The sequence below is a fragment of the Neoarius graeffei genome, chromosome 21 (assembly GCF_027579695.1).
Source record: "Neoarius graeffei isolate fNeoGra1 chromosome 21, fNeoGra1.pri, whole genome shotgun sequence".
NCBI classification, from domain to species: domain Eukaryota; kingdom Metazoa; phylum Chordata; class Actinopteri; order Siluriformes; family Ariidae; genus Neoarius; species Neoarius graeffei.
This window is the reverse complement of record NC_083589.1, coordinates 35,399,050-35,412,817: the sequence shown is the minus strand read 5'-3', so window position 1 is coordinate 35,412,817 and position 13,768 is coordinate 35,399,050. Positions and strand designations below refer to the sequence as shown.

Here is a 13,768-nt window from a genome sequence, read left to right as displayed (position 1 = left end):
AGTAAAAATTTGATCGTACAACTTTCACTTGTATCGGAGTAACATTTAACCAGTGGGATCTGTATTTTGCCTTAAGTAATGAAGTTGGGGGTGGCACGGTGGTGTAGTCGTTAGCGCTGTCTCCTCACAGCAAGAAGGTCCGGGTTCGAGCCCTGCGGCCAGCGAGGGCCTTTCTGTGTGGAGTTTGCATGTTCTCCCCATGTCCGCTTGGGTTTCCCCCACAGTCCAAAGACATGCAGGTTAGGTTAACTGGTGACTCTAAATTGACCGTAGGTGTGAATGTGAGTGTGAATGGTTGTGTCCCCCTATGTGTCAGCCCTGTGATGACCTGGCGACTTGTCCAGGGTGTACCCCGCCTTTCGCCCGTAGTCAGCTGGGATAGGCTCCAGCTTGCCTGCGACCCTGTAGAACAGGATAAAGCGGCTAGATTAGATTAGATAAAACTTTATTGATCCCTTTGGGCGGGTTCCCTCAGGGAAATTAAGAAGATAGAGATAGATGAGATAATGAGATGAGATGAGACGATATTATCTGCCAGTCATTCACATAGAGTGGACTATCACCCAGTGTGTGTGTGTGTGTGTATATATGAGAGAGAGAGAGAGAGAGAGAGAGAGAGAGAGAATTGCGCATTGCTGTAGGGTCTTGGAGTTAAATGTTTGGGTCAAAGTTCCATTTAAAAAGCCACAGCTAGCTTTATACACATCTCCTTTACTCCTTACTCTGCATGATCTGAGTGCAGGTAATCGACCACTTTCTTTTTTCTCTTTCTAGGATTGAATTCAATCATAGTAGATTTTTAAAAATGGTTTAAAGCATTTGTGTTGAATAATTTTGTATATGGTATTATAGAGTAAATGTAATTGCCCACAGTGTAAAGTATGATATTTTATATGCATAATGCATTACGTAATCTGTATAATTGTAATGTGAAGTAAATTCAATGGTTGTTATATTTCAATTTGATTCATTTGTAATTATATGTTTTTTATGGACATGTATTTGTCCTGTTTGAAAGCAAGAAAAAATAAGTTACAAATACAAATACTCTAAAAACATTTACTTACAGTATTTAATGTAAACCACATATGCCGTAGTCCATTAATCGATTAAGTTTTTTATGAAAAGAATAAAAAACTTGAACTACATTCAAAATAGATCATTTTTCTATTTTAAAGATATGAATAATGTGACTTTGACTACAAGCATTAATCAGTCAACATTGCAATTCATCACTTGTTTATCATATTCTTTTCATTTTTAGTTTTTCACTCTCACTTTTGTGCTTTTATGTCATCATTTAAAAACAGTTTTTGGTTCCATGATTATTTCAAATGCTACTTAAATCAAATTCATGAATTTTCACATGTACTTGAAAATGTTATTCTCCCAACTCTGACTAAGTCCCCCTATTAAGTCCTGTGTTATATATTATGGACAATAAGTCTGACTCATTACTGAAATTTGTGTCTTAAAGCAGAGGAATTGTAGTGAATACACACTTCATATACAGTAAAACCAGTTGTTTTGGAGTTTGTCCTATGATAATCAAGCTCACAGAATGCAAATCTCAAAAATATCTTTCCTCCAGTTCCAAATGTAATGCTCATTGTTTTTTTTAATCATCAAATACCATCAAGGTGTTTACCAACGGAAAGGGTTGTGGAAATCAACCTCAAATTCTTTGATTTCTATAAACACTCTTCCTCTTCCAGGAACTGGGTGTTGTTCTCTGAAAATCTCCTGAGAGAGAGTCATCAGGGTCCTTCCTTTTGGCTCATGCTTTTGAGGTTTCAAATAGTGTTCAAAGGTTTATAAGTGCACAATAATGATGTGGGTTTATTATCCTCACTTCTCTTGTTCAGTTAAAGGCTACCATGAGTGTGGAGAATAAAGATCCCCGACAGCCATGCTGCTCCAAACTAAAGGTCAGTGATTCTCTTCTTTACAATTCACTTTGCATGTTATGCTACATGTGTAATTACATGCCATTATGTAATCTTCAGATATAGTGAAGTTGTGCAACACAGAATCCTGTTGACAGATTTTTATTTCCATTCTAACTGTGTGCATTCTTATACACTTATTGTGACTATGTATATCATGCAGTAAAGTTAAGCCTCACTCGCTACCCACCATACGTGCTGCTATGGGCAGTCTACGGTAAAAAATTTGGCACAACCGTGCTTGAGACTTGTGCAACACTTGTGTGTGTTCAGTGCCGTAGGTCGCAGACTGCCCGTGGAGACTTTTGGTCCTGCACATGCAAATTCTATGGGTCTTGCGACAAATCAAGAACGCATACACTACGTACGGGACCCATACTCCTTTTGTACACCTGAACCAAGTCAGCAGCACGGCTAGTAGGGGCTTTTTGCGATGACAGTAAGACACACGAGTGACGCACGGTCATTGTACGAGTGACGTGCCTCAGAAGTACTACACAAGTATTTCACACTTGCTATTTGTGTGGCCTGCAAGACAGAAGTACATCTCACTTTCTACCCCTATGTGTGGTGTGCACGCAGCGCACGCAACCTGCATGCGACATGAGGGGGAAGACTCTGGGTATATATATTAGGGAGGAACCAAGGAACCGATCATGTAGTGTGTAGCAGTGTAGAAGGGAAGACCACCACCTCATTTGCTGTTTTTATTTGAGTATATGTTAATTTACCATGCAAACGTCAAATAATAAAACATGAGTATAAAGGGAATAACGCATTTTATTACATTGTAAAAAATCCCAACTAAATAGCCCAACAGTTTGAGCACTGAAACACACTGACTCTGAGCTGCTGTCCTGCTCCTACTCCTGCTGAGTGGTGGGACAGGGTGTCGGGATGTCCTTGTCCTTATCATTGAGCATGGCACAATGGCCTGACAGCGTCAAGTCAAGTTTGTTTGTATAGCACTTTTAACAATGGACATTGTCCCAAAGCAGCTTTACAGAATCTGAATGACCCAAGACATGAGCCAATTTTATCCCTAATCTATCCCCAATGAGCAAGCCTATGGCGATGGTGGCAAGGAAAAACTCCCCCAGACGACACGAGGAAGAAACCTCGAGAGAAACCAGACCCAAAAGGGAACCCATCCTCACCTGGACAACACCAGATTATAACATTAACAGTTTTAACATGAAGTCAGTTTCATTGATGTTATAGAGTTAGGTCCATATATATTTGGACACTGACACAAATTTTGTTTTTTTACCTGTTTACTGAAACATATTCAAGTTATAGTTATATAATGGACATGGACATAAAGTCCAGACTTTCAGCTTTCATTTGAGGGTATCCACATTAAAATTGGATGAAGGGTTTAGGAGTTTCAGCTCCTTAACATGTGCCACCCTGTTTTTAAAGGGACCAAAAGTAATTGGACAATTGACTCAAAGGCTATTTCATGGGCAGGTGTGGGAAATTCCTTCATTATATCACTCTCAATTAAGCAGATAAAAGGCCTGGAGTTGATTTGAGGTGTGGTGCTTGCATTTGGAAGATTTTGCTGTGAAGAAAACATGCGGTCAAAGGAGCTCTCCATGCAGATGAAACAAGCCATCCTTAAGCTGCGAAAACAGAAAAAAACCCATCTGAGAAATTGCTACAATATTAGGAGTGGCAAAATCTACAGTTTGGTACATCCTGAGAAAGAAAGCACTGGTGAACTCATCAATGCAAAAAGACCTGGACACTCACAGAAAACAACAGTAGTGGATGATCGCAGAATAATTTCCATGGTGAAGAGAAACCCCTTCACAACAGTCAACCAAGTGAACAACACTCTCCAGGAGGTAGGCGTATCAATATCCAAATCTACCATAAAGAGAAGACTGCATGAAAGTAAATACAGAGGGTTCACTGCATGGTGCAAGCCACTCATAAGCCTCAAGAATAAAAAGGCTAGATTGGACTTTGCTAAAAAAACATCTAAAAAAGCCAGCACAGTTCTGGAAGAACATTCTTTGGACAGATGAAACCAAGATCAACCTCTACCAGAATGATGGAAAGAAAAAAGTATGGTGAAGGCATGGTACAGCTCATGATCCAAAGCATACCACATCATCTGTAAAACACAGCGGAGGCAGTGTGATGGCTTGGGCATGCATGGCTGCCAGTGGCACTGGGTCACTAGTGTTTATTGATGATGTGACACAGAACAGAAGCAGCCGGATGAATTCTGAGGTATTCAGAGACATACTGTGTGCTCAAATCCAGCCAAACTGATTGGTCGGCGTTTCATAATACAGATGGACAATGACCCAAAACATAAAGCCAAAGCAACCCAGGAGTTTATTAAAGCAAAGAAGTGGAATATTCTTGAATGGCCAAGTCAGTCACTGTTGTAATACAGTAATCAATAGTCACCTGATCTCAACCCAATTGAGCATGCATTTCACTTGTTAAAGACTAAACTTCAGACAGAAAGGCCCACAAACAAACAGCAACTGAAAACCGCTGCAGTAAAGGCCTGGCAGAGCATTAAAAAGGAGGAAACAGCATCTGGTGATGTCCATGAGTTCAAGACTTCAGGCAGTCATTGCCAACAAAGGGTTTTCAATCAAGTATTAGAAATGAACATTTTATTTACAATTATTTAATTTGTCCCATTACTTTTGAGCCCCTGAAATGAAGGGATTGTGTTTAAAAAATGCTTTAGTTCCTCACATTTTTATGCAATCATTTTGTTCAACCCACTGAATTAAAGCTGAAAGTCTGATGTAGGTATCATGCCGCCATCTTGTGTCAGAACTACAATTCCCAGTCCACTTCCGTGTGACCTACGTCACGCGTGGGCGGGATCATCTACGTCATCATACAAGGAAACATAAAACAATGGGACAACGCTTCCATCTTGGTCTCTCTCGTCTGGCTTCCGATGAATCTGGACATATAAAGAGGCGCTCTCCACCCCAAAAAGACGTCTTCTTTCTTGCAAGGTCCATCACTCAGTGCGATTTTTCTTTCTTACCCTTGGCAAAGGTAAACTCTAGAGTCGCGCGATCTTTAAACTCAACCTGAGTTACAACCGGTTTACTTGCATTAGAAGTGACGTCACGACTGCAGCCCAGGCAGTTAAAAGTTAAGAAGCGATTGAATCCTTTTTAACTCAAAAGCGCTGTGCATCTTATTCTGATCAGAGACTTTTCCTCACGAACGCTGAGGTTTCGGACCAAGAATCCTCTGCTTTCCACGGGAACCACCCAAGTGCTCTGGTGGACCAGAAAGTTTTCTACGCCTCCATCCCGAGCAGCTCACGTGCTCCCACGGCGAGGCTTGAAACTACACCGGCGAATAGTTCTTCATATCTTGCTAAAGGCAGGATTAAGTAAGATTTTGGCATTTGGGCATAATTAGGATAGTCTTAGGAATTTGCTTTTATTTGGAATGGTGTGAATTTAAACCCAGGTTTATTCATTACACTGTTAGACACGCAGCGTGTTGATTTATTTTGGTTCTATGTTCTCTCAATTGTTTAATAGATAGGCTGCGCATGCTTCTCTCTCTCTTATTCTTACTAACATTATAATTTCATTATTATACATCTTGATCTCATTAAGATTTCAGTGGATTCAGTATGGTTATGAGCTAGTGGGTTAGCTACAGCTTCCCTTTTGTCTGCTTAGCAACACAAAGCTAATCAAGGCCTACCATGTGCTCAGCAGGCCATCAGGCCTGATAAACCACACCTCAGCTAGAAATCCACAAGCTAGCTTTTAGTTAGCTACGGCTAATACCCTTGTCTTTAGCAACACGTGCTCAGTAGGCCTCACCAGGCCTACCAAACACACTTTAGCTAGGCCATAGGGCCTTTAGCAAACTCACACTAGCAACACAAGGCTAAACACAGAGCTAATCCTTTGTTCTGTTTAGATAACATTCTTTTGTTTAGCTACCAACAAGCTAGGCCTCCACCACGTGTAGTTAGCTACACGAGGCTAAACACATGGTCAAGTCCTTCTCTCACACACACACACACACACCTCACTGCTTGTATATATTGGTTTATTATTTTTATCTTTGTATAATAAAGTCATTTATTAAACAAACTGTGTTTATTTGTGAACAACAATATCTGAAGTCCCCAATCTTCTCAAAGAATTCAAAAAGGGTGCGTATGTTATGTAATATGGCAAGTGATCGTAATAATTTGGAAATATACCATAATTTAGCTGTTTGGTAATTTATTATTAAGCACCAGGATTAATGGTATGATTCACTAAATGATTCATTGAACGATTCACCAAATGATTCACTAAATGATTCATTGAACGATTCACTAAATGATTCACTAAACGATTCACTGAATGACTCACTTCAAATGAGTGATTCTATGGTATGATTCAATTCAAACGAGTCAAATTAAACGATTCAATGGGATTGATTCATTTTAATTATTGACCTTCAAAATTTAATGAGACTGATTTAACGAGATTGATCACTTAATTTCAATAATTAACTGATTGCACCCACACTGAACTTCAACTGCATCTGAATTGTTTTGTTCACAATTCATTGTGGTAATGTACAGAACCAAAATTAGAAAAATGTTGCCTCTGTCCAAATACTTATGGACCTAACTGTAACTCTTCATTAATGGAAACTTGAGTGCAAAACTGTTCATGACAACTGCAGTCCTAAAGTTAGCAAGTCAACTGTAGTCCTCAGCCATAAAAGCATTACTGTAAGTGTCCAGAGCATCTTCCAAGTGTGACTTCCAACTGTCCATCTGGGGCCATCCTCTACAGGAGCGATGTGATGAGACTCCAACCAGACATAGGGCATCAGGATGGATCAGGCAGGTCTGAGGAGCAGAAGAGGTCAGCACCTCAATCCCAGGATTGACATGTAACTCAGAGGGACAGATTTTTTTTGTTTTTTTTGGGGGGGGGGGAAACACAGGTTGTTAGGTATGCCCAATGTCACCTGAATAAGTACAAAGGTATAGTATACATTTTGCGCCGAGTACAAGCAGGGACTCTGGCAAAACTAACTATGACAGCATAACTAAAAGGGGAAAGCCAGAAGGTAACACAGGCATGAGGGAGCCCCGGGACACAAAGCAGCCAGCCACTACATCGTCAACAAACTCAAGTGAGCAAGTGAGTGGGGGACTGACAACATCCATACATCCCAGTTTACCAAAACACTCTATGTCTGAGGACTCTCCAGATCTACACCTTTACCTTATAAACACCATTAACAAAAGGCTTGACTAAACAGATATGTTTTCAGCCTAGACTTAAATGCTCAGACTGTGTCTGATTCCCGAACACTACTTGGAAGGTTGTTCCATAATTGTGGGGCTTTGTAAGAAAAGGCTCTGCCCCCGATGTAGCCTTCACTATACGAGGTACCAGCAGATAGCCTGCACCTTTTGATCTAAGTAGGCACGGTGGGTCATAAAGGACCAGAAGTTCGCTCAGGTACTGTGGTGCGAGACCATTCAGTGCTTTAAAGGTCAATAGTAGTATTTTATAAACAATATGAAATTTGATTGGGAGCCAGTGTAGTGTGGATAAGACAGGGGTGATGTGGTCATATTTTGTAATTCTAGTAAGAACTCTTGCTGCTGCATTTTAAACTAACTGGAGCTTGTTTATGCACTTACTGGAACATCCAGACAGTAAGGGATTACAATAATCCAACCTGGAGGTAACGAAAGCATGAACTAGTTTTTCTGCATCATGTAGTGACATTAAATTTCTTATCTTAGCAATATTTCTGAGATGAAAGAAAGCTATCCGGGTTATGTTATCAATGTGAGTTTCGAATGAAAGACTGGGGTCAATAATCACTCCGAGGTCTTTTACTACTGCATGTGAAGAAACAGAAAGGCCATCCAGAGTTACCATGTAATCAGAAAACTTACTTCTAGCTGCATGTGGTCCTAGTACAAGTACTTCAGTCTTGTCAGAGTTAAGCAGAAGGAACTTAATAAGCATCCAGTGTTTAATGTCCTTTACACATTCCTCAATTCTATTAAGCTGGTGTCTCTCATCTGGTTTTGCAGAAACATACAACTGTGTCTCATCAGCATAAAAGTGGAAACTAATACAATATTTATGAATAATATCACCCAGAGGTAACATAAAAAAAGCAGTGGACCCAAGACAGAACCTTGTGGAACACCAAACTTTACCTCAGTATGTCTAGAAAAATCACCATTTACATCAGCATACTGATAGCGATCAGTTAAATAAGAGCTGAGCCAGGAAAGGGCCGTTCCCTTAACTCCCACAACATTTTCTAATCTATGCAGAAGAATGGAATGATCAATGGTATCAAATGCTGCACTAAGGTCAAGCAACACAAGCAGCGAGACACAGCCCTGATCAGACGCCAACAGCAGGTCGTTTACTACTTTAACCAGAGCTGTCTCTGTGCTATGATGAGGTCTAAATCCTGACTGATACATTTCATGGATGTTATTCCTGTGTAAATATGAGCATAACTACTGTGCCACAGCTTTTTCAAGGATCTTGGAGATAAAGGGGAGGTTTGATATTGGCCAATAATTGGACAGCTGACAGGGATCAAGGTCAGGTTTTTTAATCAGGGGTTTGATAACTGCTAGTTTAAAGGATTTGGGTACATAGCCAATCCTAAGAGAATAATTTATTATTTTTAGAAGCAGTTCAATTCTTCCTCTTCTTTTGGCTGCTCCTGATTAGGGGTCGCCACAGCAGATCTTTTGTCTCCATTGCTCCCTGTCTTCCGCATCCTTCTCTACCACACCTGCCACTTTCATGTCCTCTCTCACCACATCCATGTATCTCCTCTTTGGCCTTTCTCGTTTTCGTTTGCCTGGCAGCTCCATCCTCAACATTCTCCTTCCCACATGCTCTGCATCTCTTCTCAGGATGTGCCCATACCATCTCAGTCTCATCTCTCTTAGCTTAATTCCCAAGCTCTCTACATGTGCTGTCCCTCTGATATACTCGTTCCTTATCCTGTCCAACCTTGTCACTCCCATTGCAAACCTTAACACCCTCAACTCTGCCACCTCCAACTTTGCCTCCGGTCTCTTTGTTAAGGGTACGGTCTCCAATCCATACATCACAGCTGGTCTCACTACTCTCTTATACATCTCATCTTTCACTTTTGCTGGGACTTTCCTATCACAAATGACTCCCGAAATCCTTCTCCAACTGCTCCACCCTGCCTGCACTCTCTTTCTCACCTCACTATCGCAGCCCCCATTTTCCTGCACAGTTGAGCCCAGGTACTTGAATTCACAAACTTTCTTTATGTCTACTCCTTGCATCTTCACTACACTCTCATCCCCATTCTCATTGATGCACATGTATTCTGTTTTGCTCCTGCTCACCTTCATTCCTCTTCATTCCAATGCATACCTCCATCTCTCCAAACCCAACTCAACCTCCTTTCTACTTTTACCACATTTCACAATATCATCCGCAAACATCATGTTCCATGGTGACTCTTGCCTCACTTCGTCCGTCAAGCTATCCATTACTATGGCAAACAAAAAAGGACTCAAAGCAGATCCTTGATGGAGTCCCACCTTCACCTTGAACCATTCAGTCATTCCAACTGCACACCTCACTGCTGTTTCACTGTTCTCATACATGTCTTGCATCACTCTAATATACTTCTCATTCACTCCACTCTTTCTCATGCAATACCATAACTCATCTCTCGGCACTCTATCATATGCCTTCTCCAGGTCTACAAACACACAATGTAGCTTTCTCTGGACTTCTCCATTAACATTCTTAGAGCAAAAATTGCATCTGATGTGCTCTTCCTTGGCATAAACCCGTACTGCTGTTCACAGTTTGCTACCTCTCTTCTCAATCTCGCCTCCAATACCCTTTCCCATACGGTAGCTTCATGGTGTGGCTCATCAATTTTATTCCTCTGTAATTACTGCAGCTCTGTACATCTCCCTTATTCCCATCCTCCCATATTTGACAATAAAGTTGACTTGACTTATTCTTGTATGTTGGGACTAGCACACTCTTTCTCCATTCATTTGGCATTTTCTCATTCTCTAGGATCTTATTAAACAATCTCGTTAGGAACTCCACAGCCGTCTCACCCAAACATCTCCAAGCGTCAATCGGGATACCATCTGGTCCGACTGCTTTCCCAGTCTTCATTCTTTTCATGGCTGCCCTCACCTCATCCTTACTAACCAACTCTGCTTCCTGATTTGCTGTCTCCAATGAATCTGACCTTTTCTCTCTTGGAGTCTCCTCATTTAATAAATCCTCAAAGTACTCTTTCCACCTTCTTAATACACTCTGTCAGCACATTTCCATTTACATCTTTCATCACTCTTACCTGCTGTACATCCCTCGCTTCCCTGTTTCTCTGCCTAGCTAGTCTGTATAGGTCTTTCTCGCCTTCTTTGGTCTCCAGTCTTTCGTACAACTCCTGGTATGCATCTGCTTTCGCCTTCGCTACAGCTCTTTTTGCCTTCTGTCTTGTCTCTCTGTATAACCAGCTGCTTTCCTCATCTCTCTGATTGTCCCAATTCTTCTTTGCTAGCCTCTTCTCTTTTATAATTTCCTGCACTTCTTTGTTCCACCACCATGTCTCCTTGTCTTCCTTCCTGATGACCACCCTAGCACCTTCCTTGCTGCCTCTCTTACTAGTTCAGCAGTAGTATTCAAATCTTCCAGCAGACTTCCATGACCACTCAATGCTCATCTCATTTCTTCCCTAAACTCCTTCTGATGTTCAACTTCTTTTAGTTTTCACCACTTAATCTTCAGCTCCACTATTTCATGCTTCCTCTTTTTCACTTTCAAGCTCATCCTGCACACGACCACTTGATGTTGTCTAGCTACACTCTCCCCTGCCATCACTTTACAATCTCCAATCTCCTTCAGGTTACCCCTTCTGCAGAGTATGTAGTCCACCTGTGTAGATCTTCCTCCACTCTTAAACGTCACCCTATGCTGCTCTCTCTTCTCGAAGTATGTACCGTATTGACTATTGCCAAATTCATCCTCTTTGAAAAATCAACCACCATTTGCCCTTCCACATGTCTCTCTTTTACACCATATCTGCCCATCATGTCCTCATCTCATCCGTTTCCCTTGCCAACATGTCCGTTGAAATCTGCTCCTATCAGCACGCACACCTCTCTTGGTATACTTTCTACCACTTCATCCATCTTTTCCCAGAAAGACTCTTTCTCTTCATTCTCACATCCAACCTGTGGGGCATACGCACACACAACATTGATTACCACTCCTTGATTCTCCAACTTCATGCCTATCACTCTATCTGACACCCTCTTCACATCAATCACACTGTTGACCAACTCTCCCCTCAAAACAATACCAACACCATTTCTCTTTCCATCCACTCCATAATAAAACAACTTGCATCCATCTCCAATGTTCTTGGCCTTGCTTCCTTTCCACCTCGTCTCTTGCACATACAAAATGTCCAACTTCCTTCTTTCCATCATACCTACTAACTCTCTCGCTCTGCCAGTCAATGTTCCCACATTCAGTGCTCCTTCCCTTCCATCTTTCATGCTCTCTCCTAACATGCCTCCCCCCTCTCTTTCTCCTTCTCTGTTTTGGCGCAACAATAGCATACTTTCCACTGGCACCCTGTTGACCAACAGTACCAGAGGCGGTCGTTGTTAACCTGGGCCTCGACCGATCCGGTATGGTATTTCTCTTTTCATTCTGCATGTTAGATTTGGCACAGTTTTACGCCGGATGCCCTTCCTGACGCAACCCTCTCCAATTTATCCGGGCTTGGGACCGGCACCAAGAGTACGCTTATGCACCCCCAGTGGCTGGATTAGAAGCAGTTCAATTACTTCAGGTATTATCTGTTTGAATAGACATGTAGATAAGGGATCTAGTACACAATTTGAGGCTTTTGATGCAGAGATTAATGAAAAAGTAATTAAATTTATCTAAGGGGAGTAAAATATTCTAATTGCTGATCTGGTAGTTATATTGTTAACTACAGGGTCACTTACGTACATTGTCTTGTCTCATCTTCTTCCACTTATCCAGGGCCGGGTCGCGGAGGCAGCAGTCTGAGCATGGAAGCCCAAACTTCCCTTTCCCCAGACACCTCGGCCAGCTCCTTGGGAAGAACACTGAGGCGTTCCCAGGCCAGCCGAGAGACATAGTCCCTCCAGCATGTCCTGGGTCTTCCCCAGGGCCTCTTCCCGGGGGGACATGCCTGGAACACCTCCCCAGGGAGGCGTCCAGGAGGCATCCGAAAGAGATGCCCGAGCCACCTCAGCTGATTCCTCTTGATGTGGAGGAACAGCGGCTCTACTCCAAGCTCCTCCCAAGTGACTGTGCTTCTCACCCTATCTCTAAGGGAGCGCCCAGCCACCCTGCGAAGGAAACTCATTTCGGCCGCTTGTATCCGCGATCTTGTTCTTTCGGTCATTACCTAAAGCTCATGACCATAGGTGAGAGTCGGAACGTAGATCGACTGGTAAATTGAGAGCTTCGCCTTTTGGCTCAGCTCCTTCTTCACCACAATGGACCGGTAAAGCGACCGCATCACTGCGGAGGCTGCACCGATCCGCCTGTCGACCTCATGCTCTATCCTTCCCTCACTTGTGAACAAGATCCCGAGATACTTAAACTCCTCCACTTGAGGCAGGACTTCTCCACCAACCTGGAGAGGGCAAGCCACCCTTTTCCGGTCGAGAACCATGGCCTCAGACTTGGAGGTGCTGATTCTCATCCCAGCCACTTCACACTCGGCTGCAAACCACCCCAGTGCATGCTGAAGGTCCTGGTTTGAAGAAGCCAACAGGACAACATCATCTGCAAAAAGCAGAGATGAAATCCTGTGGTTCCCAAACAGGATTCCTTCCGGCCCCTGGCTGCGCCTTGAAATTCTGTCCATAAAAATTATGAACAGAACCGGTGACAAAGGGCAGCCCTGCCGGAGTCCAACATGCACTGGGAACATGTCTGACCTACTGCCGGCAATGCGAACCAGACTCCTGCTCCATTCATACAGGGACCGGACAGCCCTTAGCAAAGAGCCCCGAACCCCATACTCCCGAAGCACCCCCCACAGAATACCATGAGGGACACGGTCGAATGCCTTCTCCAGATCCACAAGGCACATGTGGACTGGTTGGGCAAACTCCCATGAACCCTCAAGCACCCTATGAAGGGTATAGAACTGGTCCAGTGTTCCGCGACCAGGACGAAAACCGCATTGTTCCTCCTGGATCCGAGGTTCAACTATTGGCCGAATTCTCCTCTCCAGTACCCTGGAGTAAACCTTCCCTGGGAGGCTGAGAAGTGTGATTCCCCTATAATTGGAGCACACTCTCCGGTCCCCTTTCTTAAAAAGAGGGACCACCACCCCAGTCTGCCACTCCAGAGGCACTGTCCCTGACCGCCACTCGATGTTGCAGAGGTGTGTCAGCCAAGACAGCCCCACAACATCCAGAGACTTGAGATACTCAGGGCAGATCTCATCCACCCCCGGTGCCTTACCACTGAGGAGCTTGCAAACCACCTCAGTGACTTCGGCTTGGGTAATGGATGAGTCCACCTCTGAGTCATCAGCCTCCACCTCCTCAATGGAAGACATGATGGTGGGATTGAGGAGATCCTCAAAGTATTCCTTCCACTGCCCGACAATGTCCCCAGTCGAGGTCAACAGCTCCCCACCTGCACTGTAAACAGTGTTGGCAGAGTACTGCTTCCCTCTCCTGAGGCGCCGGATGGTTTGCCAGAATTTCTTCGAGGCCGACCGATAGTCCTTCTCCATGGCCTCCCCAAACT

At 43.2% G+C, this 13,768-nt stretch overlaps 1 protein-coding gene across 3 annotated transcripts in view; it reads left to right on the top strand.

Moving 5' to 3' along the window:
- The first annotated feature begins 653 nt into the window (after nucleotides 1–653).
- LOC132869705 (solute carrier organic anion transporter family member 1C1-like) overlaps nucleotides 654–13,768 on the top strand; it is a 64,893-nt gene continuing 51,778 nt past the window's right edge. The window contains exons 1-2 of one of the 3 annotated variants that reach the window (XM_060903038.1): nucleotides 654–742; nucleotides 1,866–1,928. In XM_060903038.1, coding sequence (XP_060759021.1) covers nucleotides 1,878–1,928 — 51 coding nt within the window. In that variant the 5' untranslated portion in view covers nucleotides 654–742; nucleotides 1,866–1,877. Of the gene's footprint in view, nucleotides 743–1,825; nucleotides 1,929–13,768 lie in introns of those variants that run through there. The other 2 variants (XM_060903037.1, XM_060903040.1) reach the window with 2 other exon arrangements.